The sequence below is a fragment of the Cyanistes caeruleus genome, chromosome 1 (genome assembly GCF_971803275.1).
Source record: "Cyanistes caeruleus chromosome 1, bCyaCae1.hap1.1, whole genome shotgun sequence".
Classification (NCBI taxonomy): domain Eukaryota; kingdom Metazoa; phylum Chordata; class Aves; order Passeriformes; family Paridae; genus Cyanistes; species Cyanistes caeruleus.
Window position 1 is genome coordinate 147,083,579 of NC_141701.1, and position 20,196 is coordinate 147,103,774.

Genomic DNA, 20,196 nt, shown 5'->3' on the forward strand with positions numbered 1-20,196 from the left:
GGTACTGCTGCACTTATCAGCTATGATGTACTGGTGGTATTGCAGCCAAATTCCCTGAGGAGGAGGAATTTAAGGCTTTGCTTGTCTCTCTGAGCTGCACAGCTTTTTACCCCAAACAACAGGAATAGAGTACAGGAAATATTCTTAATTATTTGTTTGCAATTTTTTTTTCATATGGTCCATAATGCAAGATTCATTTACACTAATGACTGAAAAGCTTATTGCAAATGCCTGAATATTCTCAATTAACAAACTAAGTGCTTAAGTCCAATAAACAGGAAAAAGAAACTGTGTCAGTAAATGTGGTTGTTCATTTATTTTGACACATTTTAATTTAGAGTGATATATTAACAATAATAATTCCCAGCCTTCTGGTAAATGCATTGTGTGTATTTTGTAAAAAATACTGATGGGCAAATAATATGGAGCCTGCTTTCTCAGTGCCTGAGCTCACTCACCAATGCAGCTTTGCTGTGCTGAATCTTTGCTGAGGAGCACTTAGGGTTTATCAAATTTACAGAATAGTGAAGTAAGAAATAGCCAGTCTTCATTACAGATGCTTCAGTGAATAGAGGAGCTGGTTTTGTCTGAAATACTGATACTCCCAGTATAGCCATAGCTGCCTGCTCAATGTTTTGTTTACTCTGATGTGCATATTTACCAGAAATGGGAGCAATAATATTCTCTGGGAACATGAAAAGAATTTATATATATGTACTTCTCTGAGCCCTCCAGGCCCTCATGTAGTTAGTTAAAAATACCATGCTGAGTAATGTGACATTTCATAATAGTGGTGCATTTTATTTTCTAACCCCATAAATCTGCATAAACCTCCAGGATCTCAGTTTCACTGTCCTGTGGAGAAGAGGAGCTGGGGCACACACACATTAAATGCCTGGCCTGGGGTCACTGAATGAGTCTGTTGCAGAGGCAGGAGTGAGTAGGATTCTCTGCTTTAATCAGTAGAAGACACTGTAAGACTCAGTCACTGTGAGATGGCTTTAAAAACTATTTCATGAAGTATTGGCTAATGAACAGTGTCTCTTTCCACTTGCTGTGGATGCTCCTTCTCTTCTATACTTCTTCATGTACATAATCTGTTATAGAAACAGAAATGAAACTTTAATTTCTGTAACATCTGGTTTGTAAAAAGGGAGGAGTTGATCAAAACTAGATCCATCTGCAGAATGTGTCCATTAAGTCACTTCCACCTGCTGTTGTGGAAGGTGGAAATGGAAATAAACAGATAAATCCAGTTTTTACTGGTCAGGCTTAAACTATCATTCAGGAGAAATGAAACATAAAAACTGGGTATTTTGCCATCTGTTGAAAGACAAAACAAAAACCCATTGTTTTTATTTCTTAGGTGAGAAAACTTTGTGGTTTCTTTTATATATATATATATATATATATATATTTAATCTGGGAAAGTATAGCTGTTACTGACACTGAGGCCACTTCAGGACTGTACAGAGACCTGCACAAGAACAAGCTCGTCTCCTATTACATCCCCAGAGTTTACAGCTGAAGCATTTTCCTCCTGAATTTTTCCTGTGTGTGCACACACTGTTGTTTGCTGTCCTGAGAAGGACAAAACACACTGAAATGCTAGATCTTGCTTACTGATGAGAGCAGTAATTCAGTTTGCTGGGTATGATTCATTATGGCTCTATAACCTCTCTGAACCTGGAGCCAGGAGCGAGGCTGCCCTGATTATGAGTCAGTGCAGAGGCCTCGTAGACCAGACTGGCAGCCTCTAGGATTCACTGTGGCAGGGATACGACCTTATTTCATTCTCCTAAGGACTGCTTGAGCCTGTACCAGACCCTGCACTGGCTCCTGGCAGTCCCTTCTTTGTGCTGGAGCCAGCAAATGTGCAAAGCTGTCCTGGTATGGCTTGTCACGGTACTGATTTTATTAGAGGCACAGTTAACACCAGAGGGAGGAGATAAGGGGAAAGATGCATCTCCAAGATCTTGATGAAGTACAGTTTTTGGTTGGAGCCAGAACAGATATTTTTTCAGGGTTTCATGGATCTCACCCATATCCAAAAGTGCAGGACATGTCTGAGTCTGGGGTTTTGAATATATTTGAGTCTTGATTCTTCTTTTTATGTTTGTAACAATACTGTGTCTAAAACTCCTGGAAAATTCTAGCTAGAAAAAAAAACTACTCAGAGACTTGGTGTAGTTGTGGATAGAAGCTGGGTCTGCATTTGTCCTTGGACCTGGGGAGCAAGGACCATTCTGGGCAGATTGTGGATGGGAAAAGCTGTAGCTGTGAAAGACGTGTATTAGAGAAGCAGCTCAAAAAGGTGCAGGAGTCTGAGAGGGAGTGTGAAGTGCATTTTAGAAGGCCCTGGTCAGCACATTGGCCAAGGAGGACCCATCTGACTGTGCTGGAGGGCGGCAGTGGGGTGATTAGTGAGGCTGAGGAGGAGGAGACAGAGGCAGTGATCCATCCTGGGGCAGTGGAGGGAGGCAAGGACAGGAGTTCTGCCTGGGTGATTAGCACAGCTATTACTGAGGGGGCATGTCACACCAGGAGAGGTGACTTTAGCTGAGCTGCTTCTGCTGAAAGTAATGGCTTCTGCTTATAGCAAGAACACAGTCACAATAAGAACAACCTGTGCATGTCATAAAATTAAGCTGTAAAGGTGATGGTAAAAAGAACTGTGACATTTAAAGAGGGAAAACTCTGCAGTGCTTTCATGAGCAAATTGAGGGAAAACCACCCCAAATCTTCAGGTACCTGTGAAGATATCACATTTTTCATGTCTGAAGATGTTTTGTAACTGTAGTGTAATTTAAAAATCTAATTTTTCAATGAGACATATTTATTTCTTTTTCCTTTTTAGCTCTATCGTCCACTTCTGAAAAGATATGCTGAGCTTGAACAGAAGGTTATCTACAACCCAGCCTCATCTTGTCTTGTGAAATAGAAGCAAACAAAATTTATATGTCGGCTGAGTGGGCTCCCAAGGAGAAGATCAGAAGAGATTTGCTCAGAATTTACTGGAGCTGTTTAAATCATTTTGTTCCTCTTTGTAGACAAATAATTTTTAAATGTCTGTGTTTGAGTGTGTTGGTGGGGAAAAAAATTACATTGTGATCGAAAACCTGATTAAAAAAGCATCATATTGCTCTGTGTGTTTGTGGCCTCAATTTTTCTTAGGTACTTTTCAGACTGCACTTGCTGTTTTGGAAGAGCTGGGTGACAAAGTCAAGTTCCTTGTGTATGTGAGTCACTCTACCCATCTCTGTCAGCTTTGATCCATGTGTTTGGCATGCCAGCCTCTGCATACCTGTCTAGCAAAGTATCTTAATTCTTCAACTTCTCTTGCTTAAATATTTTGAAACTACCTTTCTGCTCATCTGTAACTTGGAGATGTTTATATATTTGTCTACACAGAAAGCATAAGCACACTGACTTAATTCCATCTTTCTTTAATATGTGGGGGAGGCTGATTAAAGTTTATAAAGACTCCCTGGGATCCTCTGAGATGGGAAATTCTAGCCACATGACACTATGGAAAGCCTGTTTTGTGATAAAACATGATATGGTAGGGGTTTATAGATTGTGGAAAGCACAGAGTTTTTATGTGATACAGACACCACTGTGCATTGTTTTACTTGACATCAGTTTTGTAAAAAAATAAGAGACCAAACATGAGAAGTTTCATATGTCCCCTTTCTGCTTCAAAAAGCAGTCAGTTCATTTGCATACCAGCTTGGGGTTACTCTCTTCCTTTGTCCTTCTTGTCTTGGCTGTGAAATTCTGTCATGCTCTGCTCTTAACAGGGCAGAAAGGTAAATCTTTTTCTTACACCCCCAATATCCCATTTCTTTCTTGGAGATCTTGAATAGAACAGCCTGATTGTCTTGCTCTGTTGCTACTGTTTCACCTCAAATGTTTAAGTCCAGATTAAGTAGCCTCTAGCTGAGAAAATCTTAGAAAATGTGAGCCAAGAGATCTTTCTGCAAAGAGGTGTGGAAGTTGCAGAATTTGAATGAACATCCCTGTGCAAGTGGGAGCACTTTACTGCATTCTGTGGAGCTGATATTTTTTCCCTTAGGATAAAATTTCTTCTGGGAATAAAGCAGATTGTTTAATGGAAGTGACTGAAGCCTTTCTTCCCTTCCTGTATGTAGAAGCTGCAATGTGTATTGGAAATAAGCCATGGAATTGTAGAGAGTAGAGGATCTCTTTATTGACTGAGAGCTGGATTGTGCCCCTGCTGGAGCTGGGTGACTCAAATTCATATTCCTCATATTTTGGGGGCATAGGAACACTCTCTCTACCCCTGCCACATCTCTGTTGAGAGTGGGAAGCCCTTGCCATGACTCACCTCTGGAGTGGCCAGGGAATACTTACATTCCTCCTTTAGACTCACTTTTAAATTTAAGTGCTTCTCTTTTAAGTACGAACAGTACCTTTTTTTTTGTTCACAACTGAATAATTACAGCTTCTCCTGATATTAGCATGATTGCTCAGGAAGGTCAAGAATTACATTTCCAAGTTGCTAAAGCAGGCTTCTTTTAAGCAATTGCTTTAAAAGGTAGCATTAGAAATACACATCTATCTCTTTTATGTGCTTATTACTCTAGGTCCAAAGGTACAGTGCTAGAACATATAATATTTCTTGCAGGCCTCCACTGTCAGCACTTGCTTTGTCATTGAGCAAGGCTGTAGAGAAATGCAGAAGGATTAATTTATACAATTAAACAATGCCTGCTAGTTTAAGTAGCATTACCATCATCAGTAGCCTGAAGCTCTGCCAGGTTACTGTCAAAGTTAACAACACAGGGATGGGGTTTGGAGAGGTCACAATCACAGAATGGGTCAGGTTGGAAGGGGCCACAGAGGTCATTTGATGCCATCTCCCTACTCCAAGAGGGTTATCCCAGAGCACACAGCACAGGATTGTGTCCAGATGGTTCTGGAACATCTCCAGTGATGGAGACTCCACATCCTCTCTGAGTGATCTGTTCCAGTCTTGGTCACTGACCAGTAAAGAGGTTCTTCCTCATGTTCAGGTGGAACTTTCTGGGCATCAGTTTCTGCCCATTCCTCTTGTCCCATTGCTGGGGGTCACTGAGCAGAGCCTGGTCTATGTCGAGGCTGAACAGCCCCAGCTCCCTCACCCTTTCCTCATAAGAGAGATTCTCCAGACCCCTGTTGACCAAAGGAAGGTCTTTCTCCTGACATTCATTTAACCTGGTCTCCTGGGTCAGTGATTCATCATTCTTATTGGCAAAGACTGATGAAAAGAAGGCATTCAATAACTCTGCTTTCTCTACATCTTTCAGCTTTGCGCAGTTTTGGTGACAATTTCTTGAGTAGCTCATTTGTTTTGTCAGGGTGAGATGATTATTGTCTCTTGCAGCTTTCTGGCTTTATTTGCTTGTGAGATGTGAGGCTCAAGATCAGTTTCTTATTCAGCTGAGGAAGATTAAAGCTCACATTTCCCAGCTCATAGCACATTGTAGAACATTTCTAGTTAATATCTTGGCTTCTAGCAAAGTATTATGTGGTGCTAGTAGGATTTTGTCTGGATGATTTAACTACTTTCTGGGCCTGAATTCTTCTCTGAATAGGGAGAGGAGACACTTCCTTGTCTGCTGGGCTGGGCTGGGGCTCTCTGACATGTTCCACATTAGCATTAGAGCACTGTGTCCTCAGGGCAGCTGATGCACTGTGTGTTTGCTGCAGGAGTCCCTGAGAAAAGACTCGGATGCAGGGCTCTGAAGAGTGAGCCACCACTGAATTATAGTATTGCTGTGCTGATGGGTTTATTAGGGCTGTCCTCTGAGGAGCAGTGTCTGGAGTACAAGAATTTATAGACAAGCTCCTTTTTTTTCCAGCTCACCCAAGTTGCACATGTTCACTGACTAGCGTCTGATAGAATAAGACTCAATAAATCTCCCCTTTGAAAGGTCCTTTGAAGAAATTCTGCTGTAAGACTTCTACTACTCTTTTATTTTTGTCCTTCTAGGAAATCACATTAGCTTACCAAGGAAACACAGTCTTCCTGCTTTCATGTGCACATCCCTTAATAAAAGTTCCCAGTGATGGGATCTGGTGCCCTTTGGTTTCCAAAACCATGTGGGCTTTTTGCCAGCTTGTTTACCTTATGGTACTGTGGTTATCTGGAGCAGAGAAATCTTATGGTGTCAGCTGGACTCAATGATCTTGGAGCTATTTTCCAATCTCAGTGATTCTACAACTTAATCAACAGCTTAGCTAAGAGAAATCCAAAGGCAAGGCAATATCTTCTACCTCTAAATATTTTATCGAGGTTGATTCCCTCCCTCCTCCACAGGGGATCTTATTGTTCTTCAAAGTGAGCAACATGGCATGCCCATCTTGCCTAGATGGAAGGTCAGCTTCTGTGTTTAAATATCTGATGAGCTATTCCCAGTCTAGAATAACTTGATGGAAAATTGATCTCACCTCCTGTAAAAAAAAACCAAAACAACAACCCTTGATTGCCATAAAGAGATTATTCACTGCTGTCTCGCCTGTAGCTCCTGTCCTGCACAAGCAAAGCTACTGTAGGGTGGACGTGGGTCATGGGTTACTACATGGAAAAATCCAAGCACCTTCCCTAGCTCGATGGCCCTGTGCTCTTGCCAGTCAATCAGAGTTTGACTGGATTCACCCACAAGCTCTTGCTGTACAACAACCCAAAGACAAACAGTTTTTTTTGCAGCCTGAAGTCTTTAAAGTCTTTTGTGATGCAGCTGGAAACAAACAGGGAAAGATGTTTGCTTTTTCTTAAGGGATCAGTCTGAGAGAGTTGGAGCTCTGATTGAATAAGTAATGTACTGAAAAAAAAATCCATGCTGTGTCGGTGCTTTAATAAGTAATTGAGCTGAATACCACCGTGTGTGATCCCAGGGGAATCTTTTTGTTTTTCAGCTTGCTTTTCCTTTGGAGTTGAGCTACCACCACAGATCACAGAGCAGTGCAGTGAAGGATGTGTATCTAAAGCCACTAAAAGCCAAAGCAGGACTTTGAACAAATAATTTGTTTTATCCTCATTTCTATTACCTTGGTCCCCAGACTGCTGCATGCAGGTTAGGGGCTAAGTGGAAAAAACTCAATGTTTTAGGGAACTAAACTGTCTGATCTTGGTGTTGTCATCAATGCAAGGCCAGTTTAGAACCTCCTTCTTAGGAGAAAGGGAATATTTTGGATTTCTCTTCTCCTCAGCTGATGATTTTTCATGTAGCCTCTTGGATTTTGGTTTTAATGAAGTTTTGACCCTCATGTTAAATGGGCTGAAATTGCCAAACAAATGGCAAAGGAAAACAGGCAGAACATTCACTCATCTCATACCAGGGCATCACTGTTTTGTGAGTAGCATTTCCCTAACAAGCTTCTCTGAAAGTGACTGTAATCCTGATTCCATGTGGCTGGAAATTTTATACTCCTGTGCAAATTGGGTGCAAAATCATGTCTGCACCAAAGAATCTTACCTCTTTATTACTTTAAGCTCATTTTATGCATGTCAAAAGCACTACGTAATGAGCAAGGCAAAAGAAGTCTGAATGAATTCTTCAGGTAACCCCTGCTCACCTTCCATACTTTGCAGTCTGGATCAAGCCTCTTTGGTTGGTCAGTTCAAGTGGTTCACCTTTCAGGCATCACAGCTTTCATTGCCAGAATGTAATATTTTTAGATTATTTTTTCCCCTAGAAGCAGTTTTTTTCCTCTTTTACAGCAGATAACTACCTTTTCTTGTAGATGATTTACCTTGTTGGCTGTTTCCACTTCCGAGGGATGCTGAGAGGTTCTCTTACATGACACTTTGCTGAAATCCAATCCCAAGAGTAATTTTTCATTCCCTGTTCTTCTGCTTCTCTGCTGCTTTGAAAAGTTGGCCTCAACAAACAGAACAATGTTTCTGTGGTGATCCCAGACATCTGGGAACGTCTCAACCACAGTGGGAACTCAGTGACTTTGTTCAGTGTTCTTGAAGCACATACCCTAAGGGGAAGGGTGAAGGAGCAGCTATCACAGCCTATGGATACTGCTGCAATCTCTGGTTCCAGTCTTTCACTGAGTTACCTCATGCTCTGATGTGTCAGCCTGCCCATTAGCCCATTAGATATCATGTTCAATCACCAGCCTGACTACTTTGGGGATATTACTAACTGCCTGCAGTGTTTTTTGCTCTAACATCTTTAGATGACAGGTATTTGTGACACATTCTTAAGATGCTTTTATTTGGTATATTTTGGCAGAGCACTCTGTGATGCATCCATCTGGTTGTCGTTCTTCTTTTAGCATCTCATCAGCCAAATAGGAGTCTGGTCACTCAGGTGTGGGATTCACCTGACCAGTGCAGACATCTCTGTCTGCTGTCATATGGGCTCCTTCAGCAATCAGAGGAGAAGACCACGAGGGAGAGAAGTTTCTGGCTGTTGTTCATCTTACCTTGTGGCAGATGTCTACAACAGATCAGGTGATTTGTCTCCTGAGTGAGCAGTTTCTCCCTACTGAGTAGAAAGGCAGTGGTGTGGAGAAGAGGACAGAAAAAGCCGATTTCTCTTTTTGTGCCAAAACTCCTGAAGACTTGATTGAAAGCTTGTCTCAACTTTGGAGACAAGATTTGTCCCCAGCTACCACTGTACAGCTGGAAAGCTTTCTTGTTCCAGGACTGCTCTGTTTTTACTGTCAAACCTGTGAGACTGACCTCCCCAGCTCCCCCCAGACTGCCTCTCCACATACCTGCATGGAGGTATCCAGCAGACACTGTTTGATTTGTAACTTACATTCTTGCTTTTTGTCCTTTAGTTGCATGCCTTTGCTCGTGTGTATCCCTTCAAGCTGGACTCTCTCAGGCATTTGTGTTATGCCTGCAAGCTCAGAACCCTGGTTCAGTGAAAGACAGCTCCCTTAAGACTGAGACAAGCTTTGCACAGGAAAACAAAGGTCTGCTCAACTTGCTGTTTGAGGACACTATTTACTCTCTGATTGACATGTATTCACTACCCTCCTGAAACCTCAACTCTCTTCCAGATCTGATAAATACTGGTGTTCTGGAAGATGGAATTCTCCTTAAAAAGTAGTCCAAGCCATGCTGTGTAACAGAAGGACGTGGAGCAGAAACAGAGCTGCTTCTTAGGTGAGGACTTTTATCTTAAAATAAAACATCTTGCAGAAATCAAGTGAGAGGCAAAGGAGTCACACAACTTTGATATCACAGTTTATGCCACCTGGGAGCGTCTCTTCACACGGCTGTCACAGCTTGTTAGGTTAGGATGGGACATTCCCCTGTCACTCCTGGAATAATTTCTTTGCTGGGTTACTGCTCCGCTTGAGGACAGCTGCATATAGCAGAAACATCCTTTCCATCAAGAAAGATGTTGTTGAAAGGCAACAATATATTTTCCCAATTTCCATTTCACAGTTAAATTATTTGGGTCCCTGCAATTGTTGTCCCTTAGAAGAAACACCTACTCAAGCTCAGGAAAGAGAACACATTGAATGCTGCTAATCCAATATGTGATTTAGTCAGAGAGATCAACTGAGTGTATAAGCAAATAAGCTGCATTTCAAGCCCTCCCTTGCTGTGAAATTGTTTTATTTTCCTCAGAGTGATTCTTGGCTCAGAAAATACAGCTGTTGTTTTTCATTTGTGGAAGGTGTCCCTGCCTGTGGCAGAGGAATTGGAACTAGATGATCTCAAGGTCCCTTCTTACCCAAACCATTCTGTGACTCTGTTTGGCAGACTCTCCCAAACACCTTTCAGCACAGAATAATTTTGCTGTTTGTCCAGTGAATACAGATTTTTTTTTGTTTTGATCTTCATTGTGTGTGGTTTTGTAATGATTTATAAATGGACAGGTTAAACAAGTGTTGCTACAACTGTCCCTGCCTGTTGTCAACCCTCCTTGTTCACAGGCTTCCACAGCAAGAAAGATGAGCCTCTGTGGGACAGAGGGCTTCCAATAAAGACCAGAGTAAATGTCAAGAGGCTCTTTTCCCTTCCCTCTTGGCACAGAAACTTTGTTGTAACTCAGGTTTGCTGGACAGGCAGTGTTGCATTATCTGTAGTATGAGTAGTTTGAAGAGAAGGATGCTAATGTTCAGCCAGATTGTCTGGATGAGAAATCACTGAGGTGAGACTGGGCAGACAATTTGTATCAAGTTCTGCATTTTGTAATTTATACTCTGAATCTTTAAATTACAAAGTAAATTAACTTTCTCAGATGACTGAGAACCATGTTTAGAGGGGGAGGGAGAATTCATCTGGACTTGGGAATTCTTGATGAGGGGACCCAGGCATGCAGAGGCTCTCTTTTTTTCTGGCCTGATGCATCCCAACCTTTTCCTCTACAGCAGCTCAGGTTTACAGCAGACATGGAAACTTCTCCCTCCCTGAGCTTCCTGCAGCCTACCAAAGGTGGCCTGCAAACTGGCACCTGGGGTCAAATCCAGCAGCCAGAGCTCCCTGCTCATGGTGAAAGGCTGTCATCCTGAGGCTGTTGTCCAAAAAGCTGGCTACTTTGCATCGGTTGGACACAAGGCTCTCTTTGGGGGCTGAGCTGTGGTGCCTCTTGGATCTGCCTTCAACTGGGAGATCAACCTTCAACAGGAGTAAACAGGAGTAACAGGAGGTGAAAGGTAAAAAGCATACTAATTTTTTCACATGATGACTAAAAACTATGAGTATGACCTGGCCATGAAGAAGGTGAATGTTATCCTTGACTTTACCTGTGTGCCTTTCTGGTTGAGATGGAGCATTGCCTCATGCAGAACTTCGGTAAGACACAGCCAGATCTGCTCTCTTGTGCTGAAGAAAGAAGAATTAAAACTGGAACAGGTGAAGGAGGTGCTGGTATCTTGGTCAGGGGAAAGGAAGGGCTGTCCTAGGAGAGGAGGCTGAAAGTTTAACTTGCTTTGCCAGAAGCACAAAGAAGTTGGGTTATTCAGTAAAATTTTTTTACTGGGTTATTCAGTAAAAATCCTTCAGGTTGGAGAAAGTTCTTCAAGCCAAAGAACAGTGTTGGCACATGAGCAAATGACACAAACTGATTGGGAATAAATTAGCACTGGAAATTAGGAGCAAGGTGGGGGCGAGGTGCTTGAGGACCTCTTGTACTCTGTGCGTGGTGCCAGGAATACAGAGCTCCACACCTGCAGCAAAACATGCTGTAGGGTGGTAACAAGGTGTGAGAAATCCTGTGTGAAAACTGGTTTGGACCAACAGTGACCTTTAGAGAAACTGTTTGCTGTGTGGACAGAGCAGGGTTTCACACTTGACCTCTTCTTGACTGTGTTTGGTTTGTGGGAAGGAACAAGTAAGGAAGGGACAAATAATGGAAAGCTTCCAACTCCTTAATCTTTGGGCATGTAATAGCCCAGTTTGCTATCAGTTTTCTGGGCTGGTCCTCTACAAACAAGAGGAATTTACCCCACGGCAATCTTTCTTCACTGGAACCCTGCAAAAGGAAGTGAGGTTTAATTAGCATTTTAAAGTGGACAGCCTTGAAGTTAATGATATTCAATAAAGAAAAATTGTTTTAACCTTATTTGCACTTTTCAATTTACTTATTAGAGGCCATCTGTTATATTTTAAGCAAGAGCACTGTGAGCTAAACTCTCAGATTGTCAAATGAGTTTTAACTAGCTAAGCAGAAGGGAAAGAACAGGCTGCCTTAAATGAGCAGTTAGGATGTTTTTCTTCAATTTCTTACTTTTGTGTCAAAAAGCAAATGGTCACCCTTTCAAGAAGCAGTCAAGTTGCGACAATGACATCTGTTTTTACAGGTGCTGATGAGTCTTGGCCAATGTCACTTGTCCTCAGATCTCAGATATGCTCTAACATGGATGAAAATCAAAAAGCCAAAATGAGATGAAACTGGTGAGGCTGTGAAGGGCAGGAATAAGGATTTCTATAAGTAAGTCACCAGGAAAGGGAAAATGGGAGCACACTGATTTGCTGATGAATGTGTTGGCCAACCTAGTGACAAAGGGCATGGGGGAAGCTGAGGTTCTCTTTGCCTTTGTCATTACTGGCAAGGTCTGCCATCAAACCTCTTCATTTTCATACCTAGTAGCAGGATTTAGGAGAGGCAGGTGCCACCTGTTGTAGGGGAGGATCAATTTAGGGACTGGTGAAGCAAAATGGGCACACATGGGTGCATGGGACCTGGTGGGATGTGTTCAAGGGTGCTGAGGAAGATGGTAGATGCCATTGCAAGACTGTTCACTGTGATCTCTGAAAGGTGGGGGTGATTGTGGAAGGTCCCCAGTGACTGGGAAGAGGCTGATGTCAAGGTCATCCTCAAGCAAGGAGGGCCTAAGAAAACTGCAGACTGGTCAGCTTTACCTTTGTCTCCATGAAGGTCACAGTACAAATCTCCCTGGGGACCATTTCCAGACATGGGAAGAGCAAGAAGTCACTGGAATGCAGGGACCTGATCTCCATTGACAGTCACAGGATTTTGACTCCTAAGCTTAGCTCTCTTCAGCTCGAGCAGATTCCCACCATACCCCTGAGAAACTGGGTGTTTTTCTGTGTCCCTGGGCAAAACAGGGACCTTTGGTAGGACAAGAGCCAAACCTTGGTCTCCCAGGTCTCATGAGAATAATTTAAATACTGGGCAACTCATAATTCCTCCTAGAGGGCTGGGAAAGGAAAACTAAATGTCCTCTCCATATCTACTGAGAAATTTATGGGATTCAGTAAAACTGCTGCAGAGCACCTGGATTTGGGACTGTGCATTCATGTACAGTTGTTTGAATTCAGAGGGGTTGCTATAATAGATAAACTATTGTTCACCTGAGCAGAGTCTCTGAATCCTCTGGGGAATTTGGCTGTGGTGGCTGCAAGGTTTCCATGCCCAGAGTCGGGCTGGGATAATCCCTTTAATCCCTTTTGCAAACGAATGCAAATTGTGATCAATGCCATGGAGCAGCAACGTAAATTGCTTCAGCCTGAATCCCTCTGAACTGGAAATTCGAAGGCAGATCCCACAATTGCTTGAAAATTTAGCTCTTAGGCTGAAGTCATGAGATTTTTCTCTCTCTGTGAGATTTTATGTGTATCCCAGATTTTCTGGGGACTGACCCAGCAGCTGCTGGTGGTGCCAGGCTTGCTCTGCAGCCAGCTGTGATTCTGTCCTGCATGGAGGGTTGTGGTAACAGAAGGAGGGAGAAATGATCCAAACAAAAGAAACAGGGCAGAAATGTAAACTAGATCACCTTGATTCACTACACCACTTGATCATTAGGAAGAAAATCCCCACTAAACCAAATGGACTATGAAGTATCTGTAGCAATGAAGTCTGGCTGCCAAAAATGTTATTGTAAAACATAGTCATGGGTACTGTTAGTTTGCTGTAAGCACTGAAGCTGAATGAGTGGGCAATAAAATAGCTTTTATAAAACCTGTCTTTTGTGTCATTCCAATACAAAAATGCTATTTTGTGTTCAGATCTATAGATTAAAAAAACCTCACAACTTGGGGTGACTTTTGTTTTAAGACTCTTTTAAATTTATAACTGAGCTGGCTAAAATGCTTTTCATCAAAGTACAAAAGTTTCATGCTGTAATTAATGGCAAGTGATATGTAATGCAATAAAACACCATCATTTGAGTGTTCTTACAAGACTATTTATGACTGGATATTGAAACTGATAATGATTCTGCCATTTGTCCTCATAATTTATTATTCCAAGGAGAGGCAAGTGGTGTTAAGGGTTCACGATCCGTTTTATGGAAAGAGTGCTGAATTCAGCTTTTTATTGGTGTAAATGACAATGTTTGGCTCTCTGTGGAAAATGAGCTTGTGACAGCAAGTACAGGCCCTACTGAGGACTCGAGGTGGGGGGTGTTCATGCTCTTTCTTAGAGAGCTGAAGCCTCTGGCTGTGTGATCCTGTTACAGGTAGCCTTACTGGGAGCAATGCAAAGGCTCAGTTGCCATCTTAGCAGGATCCCTTGGAAGACCAGGGCAGGATTTTCCTGAAAACCCTCTACCTGTTTTTTCAGTTAGATGACCTCTTGAGGTGTCACATTGGGTAGCCAAAGCTGAATTCACTATAAGGAGCCTAATCCAAAGCCCATGGGAGAAAATGGAAAGAAGTAAAGGCTCAGGTAAAATCTTATCAAGCCAAAACAAAACTTGATCCTGGAGTAGACTTCTCTTGGTCCTCTAAATAGTCAGCCAGGCTGTGTCTCTGAGCGCAGCCCTTTCATACTGTGCCAGGCTAATTTATGGAACTCTCAGGCTCTGATCCTTGCTTTATTCATGCTCATGGAAATATGGAAGAATTTCTTTTAAGTCAATGTTGATGCAACCAATGGAAAATCTGAATGGAGTTAGACCTTGTCTTTTTTTTTTTTTTTTTGGATTAGTATCTGAGAAACAGAAATTATATTTTCTTCTGACAGACTCTCAGCCCTGAGATTACAGATTTTTGGTTTTCCCCAGCCTGCTGTTAATTTGCTGTGGAATAAGGTCCTGTAGGTAAAGATTTGCATTTCTATCAATAGTCCTAGCAGCAACCTAATGAGTTTCTTGCCGTTGTGCAAATAACTTGCAGTGAATCTGATGGCACAGAGTCAGGGAGCAGGATGTGGCCCGCTGTCTTTGCTTTTCAAGAGCTACAGTCACCTTCCTCTTCCCTTCCGCCTCCCCTCCTTCATTCTAATCAGCGTGTCAAAAGGGAAGTCGCTCCTTTATTGGAGGTTATCCATGTCAAGGGAAGTTATGTTTCCATCACTACCTGGGGGCCCATCAGCAGATGAAGATGGAGAGCAGTGACTCAGAATGACTTTGAAGCAACACCCAGCAGCAACTGAAGATAAGAACATAACCTCAGCTGACGTTTAAAATAACCTGATACACAAATAAAACTGTTCTGCTAAATTATGCATCTTTTTACTCTTGGCTGTTCTTAAAGGAAAGGGACTGGGTGAGTGTTTTCTGTGTGTGCCTCCTCTTTTCCCCGTGCTGGGAGCTGAGTGACAGATGCACACTGATGGAGCAGAGTGGATTGATTTTTGTGGCTGCAGTGCTTTATGTTGAAAAGAAATACAGCTTTTAAAATGATGGAGGGCCCCTTTCAGAGAAAAAAAAAGTGAGGTGTACTGGTGAGTTTTGCTGAATGTGCCTTAGTTATCTGCTTTGAGTTAAGCATGTGCCTAAATGCTTTGTTGACCAGCATTGATGGGAGTACACTTAACAGTAAGTTCAAGTTGAACTAAGTAATGGCTAAAGAAAAAGCAAGAAGAATAAGATAATAGGGAAACTGAGAAAAAAAATCCATCTCTGTTTTAGTAACTAAAACCAAGAAATAATGTGCTGTGTTTAAAGCTTTTTCCTTAATGGCACAAACACAGATAAATGCCATTGCTTGAGCATTCCTCTCTTTCCCAGCTGAGAAGTGCAGACAGTGAGATGCTGGTTGGTAGTGGGCTACGAGTCAGCAGTGAGCCTGGACAGCTGAAAAGACAAAACCCATTCTGTGGTACCTCAAACACAGCAAGACCACCTGTACAGAAGAGGTGATTGTCCTGCTCTGTTCAGTGTTGGTGTGGCCTCATTTGGAGCACTGTGGGCAGGTCTGGGCCCTGCAATTTAAGAAGGGTGTGAAGGTCTTTGAATGTGTCTGGAGGAGAGCAACAAAGCAGAGGAGGGAATGTCCTGAGAGGAGCTTCTGAGTGCTTTGAGTTTGTCCTGTTCAGAGAAAAGGAGGCTGAGGGGTGACCTCACTGCTCTCTACAGCTCCCTGCGGAGGGGAAGTGGAGAGTGAACTACTGAGCTCTTCTCTCTGGCATCCAGTGGCTGTGTGGGAATGGTTGAAAACTGCACTGGAGGAGTTAGATAGGACATTATGAAGCATTTCTTTACTGAGAGGGTGGTCAAACACTGGAACAGGCTTTCCAGAGGTTTGGTCCATGCTTCAAGCCTGTCAGTATTTAGGAGGATTTTGGACAGTGCCTTAGTAACAGGCTTTACCATGGTCAACCCTGAACTGGTCAGGGAGTTGGACTGAGTGGTCATTGTATGTCCTTTCCAATTGAAACAGTCTATCTTCTCTTCTCTTCTCTTCTCTTCTCTTCTCTTCTCTTCTCTTCTCTTCTCTTCTCTTCTCTTCTCTTCTCTTCTCTTCTCTTCTCTTCTCTTCTCTTCTCTTCTCTTCTCTTCTCTTCTCTTCTCTTCTCTTCTCTTCTCTTCTCTTCTCTTCTCTTCTCTTCTCTTCTCTTCTCTTCTCTCCTCTTCTCTTCTCTCCTCTCCTCTCCTCTCCTCTCCTCTCCTCTCCTCTCCTCTCCTCTCCTCTCCTCTCCTCTCCTCTCCTCTCCTCTCCTCTCCTCTCCTCTCCTCTCCTCTCCTCTCCTCTCCTCTCCTCTCCTCTCCCCTCCCCTCCCCTCCCCTCCCCTCCCCTCCCCTCCCCTCCCCTCCCCTCCCCTCCCCTCCCCTCCCCTCCCCTCCCCTCCCCTCCCCTCCCCTCCCCTCCCCTCCCCTCCCCTCCCCTCCCCTCCCCTCCCCTCCCCTCCCCTCCCCTCCCCTCCCCTCCCCTCCCCTCCCCTCCCCTCCCCTCCCCTCCCCTCCCCTCCCCTCCCCTCCCCTCCCCTCCCCTCCCCTCCCCTCCCCTCCCCTCCCCTCCCCTCCCCTCCCCTCCCCTCCCCTCTTTTCTTCCTTTTTTTCCTCATCTTTCCATTCTATTCACTGGTTTCACTCCTCAGTTTTCCAACAGCTCAGACTGTTTGTCTCATCGTCACCGATTTCACTCTGTTCTCATCCACACAGACCCTCGTCCCCTTCCTGAGCTGTTGTGGCCAAGCCCTTGCCAGGAGCAGTTTCCACAGGGGAGGTGTGTTAATTGACCTTGAGCAATGGCCTGCCCTCCAGCCTTCCTTTAATGGCTCTTATTCAAAACTTTTGGGGAGGGCAGAGGGAAGACGAAAGATGTCCCAATTTGATTTGGGTATCATTGTATTAGTTCTACTGCAGTAGCACTGAACAGCTGTGGGTGTGGATCACTGTGATGTTGCAGATCAAGGATCGGGTTTGGACCCCATTTTCTCTTCCTTTTGTGACCTAAGTGCATAACTAGAAAATACAATCCAATTTTACACAGAGTTGTCTGTTTGCTACTCTTCCCTAGGTGCTTACTGCAGCAGGCAGGATACAGAGCAACCAAAACCTGTTTTTAAAGTGATGCCCTCTGAAACACTGCTGCTGTCAAGTTTCTATGTCAAGACTATCTTTCTGTGGTTTCCCAGAAAGATTCAAGCACCACACATGTCAAAGGAGCTGTGGTTTGCAAGTGGAAAGGCTGGTGTAAATGAGTTGTTTTAACATTTCTTGTCCTGCCCTGCCTCCAAAAAACAAATTGCTGCTTCTGATGGGGGCTGGTGATTTGGTCATAACTTTGAAGCCTTGAACATGGCTTGAGTCACCTCTGATACCTTTAGCTCACCGAATTCAGTATACTCATTTTTGGTGAGTCTCCGTTTTTAAAATAAAAGTTGATTTAAAGAAGAAATCTTACATCTCTAAGGGAGGAAAAAAGCCATTATTATTTGAATATATATATTCAATATTTGAGATCTGTCTGTCCCATGGATGGGATCTGTGAACATGTGTCCACATCACAAAATGGCTGTACAATTTAGCATGACAGGCAAGAGGCATTTTAAAGGTTATCAAGGGGATACACTGGCTGATCTGCCTGTGAGAGCTTGCACAGATCCTGGTTCAGCCTGTGTTTTTGTGTTTCTGCCTTACACTAACTAGCAATAAAAATTTAAGCTGTGTAGCAAAATTACTTTTGTTTCAGGGGCCAGGCAAATGTTCCAGGTTTTATGTTTATTTATAGGAGATGAACTTGCTTGTGAGATGGGCTTTGTAAAATTGGATCCAGCTTTACCCAGAGCTGAGCCAGATCCATGGCCTGCATTACTGGCAGCTGGTTTTCATGGGAAATATCCTTCTGGCTCAGAGGAGCACAGGACACAGAGGAGGGTGGTGAGGATGCAAGAGGTGATGTAGGAGACACATGGCCCTGGTTTTTCCCTACCCAAGTAGAGTCCTTTGGTGTTGGACTAACAAGACAAGGAAGAACATGAGCTTATAGAGAGGTGAGGGTTGGTCTCTTTGAGGGGACCAGAGGAAATGTTCTGAACTTGTGCCAGGGTAGGTTTAGATTGGATATTGGTAAAAATTTCTTCACTGAAAGGGCTGTGAAGAATTGGAAGAGGCTGCCCAGGGCAGTGGTGGAGTCACTATCCTGGGAGGGATTTAAAAGATGCGTAGATGTGGCACTGAGGGACGTGGTTTAGTGGTGGAACTGGCAATGCTGGGTTGAGGTTTAGACTTGATAATCTTAGAGGTATTTTCCAACCTAAATGATTCTATGAGGGATGAGGATATAGGACTGTTTTGAGGTGACAAGCTGGCCCTCAACCAAACACAAAATTCTATGCAGACTGTAGAAACCCCCACCACATCAAAATGCTGGTAGTGATGTGTCACTGGCAGGAAGGTTGGTTAGATGCCAGGTCTTCACGGTCAACGGGGATACTTACAATAATGTCGTTGCAGTACCACCCATATGGTCTTCTGGGACTTGGCCCTGTCCTGTCTCTGATGGCTGCAGCTGCTCCTGGGACCTACATCCCACCTACACCATCACAGCTGCTGAAGGTCAGGCCACCAATCACTGTCCCACTGCCACGTGGCCTGACACCAAAACACTTTTGCTTTCAAAGCCCTGGGAGAGAAGGATATTTTGTTCAGGAGTGTTTGTGGAGGTGGTCCCAGTGCCTGGGAGGGGATGGTGCTCTCTGGGTTGGGGTGTTTTATCTCCTCTTTATGTGCTCTGTGTTGGTTCCTCGGCTGGGAACCGTCATCCTGAGAAATATATGGGTGCCTGTTTGCCATTCATGGAGCAGCGCTGCTCCGGTGACACAGCATACATTACCCAAAAGTTCACTGGAGGACGGTGAAGGTGATTAGGAACGGAAGAAAGTTGTTTTTCTTCCAGTGACTTGAGAGCCAAATCATAAAAAGTGAAATATGCTTGGGTGGTTGCAGCTGTGCCTACACTGCTGGGTACAGGCTGGACTGGGACACCCTGGCCTGTCCTTGGCAGTTTTGTTTTTTTAATTTAGACTCTCTTAGTACAAATGTCCCACCCCAGATGTCACATAGTCAGCTGAATCTGCTCTCTCCCAGCTAAATGCTGTCCAACAGCAACATGACTAATTTCCCAGCATGTGCCCTGGGACACGTCTGTTTTCATGCCCAGCCCTGCACATGTGGCTCTGCCAGTGATGGTGGCCCTGACGCCCTGGCATTGGCACTTCTTTATCCTCAGCCACGCCAGATCCCCAAAACTTTTAAAATCTCCTGTAAAGCCTCTCTGGGCTGTCCATCTCCTTCTGATCAGGCTCACACTCACTGGATGTCTTGGGACACGACAGGCTCCTCACGAGGAGATGCCGCTCGCACTAATGAGTTTCGTGTCTTGCTACAGTGGATGGTAATTAAAGGGGGCTGATGAGACGGAGCCTGCGGGCACGGGTGGTTGGTGTGGGGGTGAGGAAAGAGGCTGCCGAGGAACAGCGCTGGGTGTGGAGGGACGAGCTTTTCTCAGAGCATCACACTAGAGGGTGCCAGACGGCTTTCCTCCACCCTGCTGCCTTCCCTCGCTCACATTTGGACACATTTGGCTTTGTGCATCTTGAAGGCTCCTTCCACCCCCTAAATACTCCTTGTGTGCACACAGCATTGCTGCTAAGTGGGTGCAGAGCACTGTCCACCCCGAAAACTGTGCCATGGACATGTGGTGTCCTCCTCTGCACAGCCTGGCTTGGTCCCAAAGACAGATTCAGCAGTGGCCAAAGAGCAAATTGGTCTGATTGAGGGGTGTGCATTGACCTGATAGCAGGAAGCATCCCTGGTCTTCAATAGGAAGTCCAGAGGCTGCCCTGGTCTTGGATAGGGAGTCACAACAGGAAAGTTGGGGGTTATCCCCCATTACACCATGGCAGGTTCACGTGCTTCCCCGTGGATCCCTCCAGTCAGTGTATCATAGCTCTGATGGGATGCTGCTGTCATTGCTGGCTCTTTGTGGCCCTTTTCCCTGTCCCCCAGGCCATTAACAAGCACCTTGTGTTCCTGTGCTCTGGAGATGTCCCTCCCCAGGGCAGGAGGTTAAACTCATTCCTC

The 20,196-nt window shown here is 44.1% G+C and overlaps 1 protein-coding gene across 4 annotated transcripts in view; it reads left to right on the top strand.

The window, feature by feature from the left end:
* Positions 1-3,143, top strand: part of XYLB (xylulokinase) — a 103,444-nt gene extending 100,301 nt beyond the window's left edge. For all 4 annotated transcript variants that reach the window (XM_086866071.1, XM_086866063.1, XM_086866081.1 and 1 more), the window contains one exon: positions 2,858-3,143. In XM_086866071.1, the coding sequence (XP_086722197.1) occupies positions 2,858-2,941 (84 nt within the window). In that variant the 3' untranslated portion in view covers positions 2,942-3,143. The remainder of the gene's footprint in view (positions 1-2,857) is intronic.
* The last annotated feature ends 17,053 nt before the right edge of the window (positions 3,144-20,196 follow it).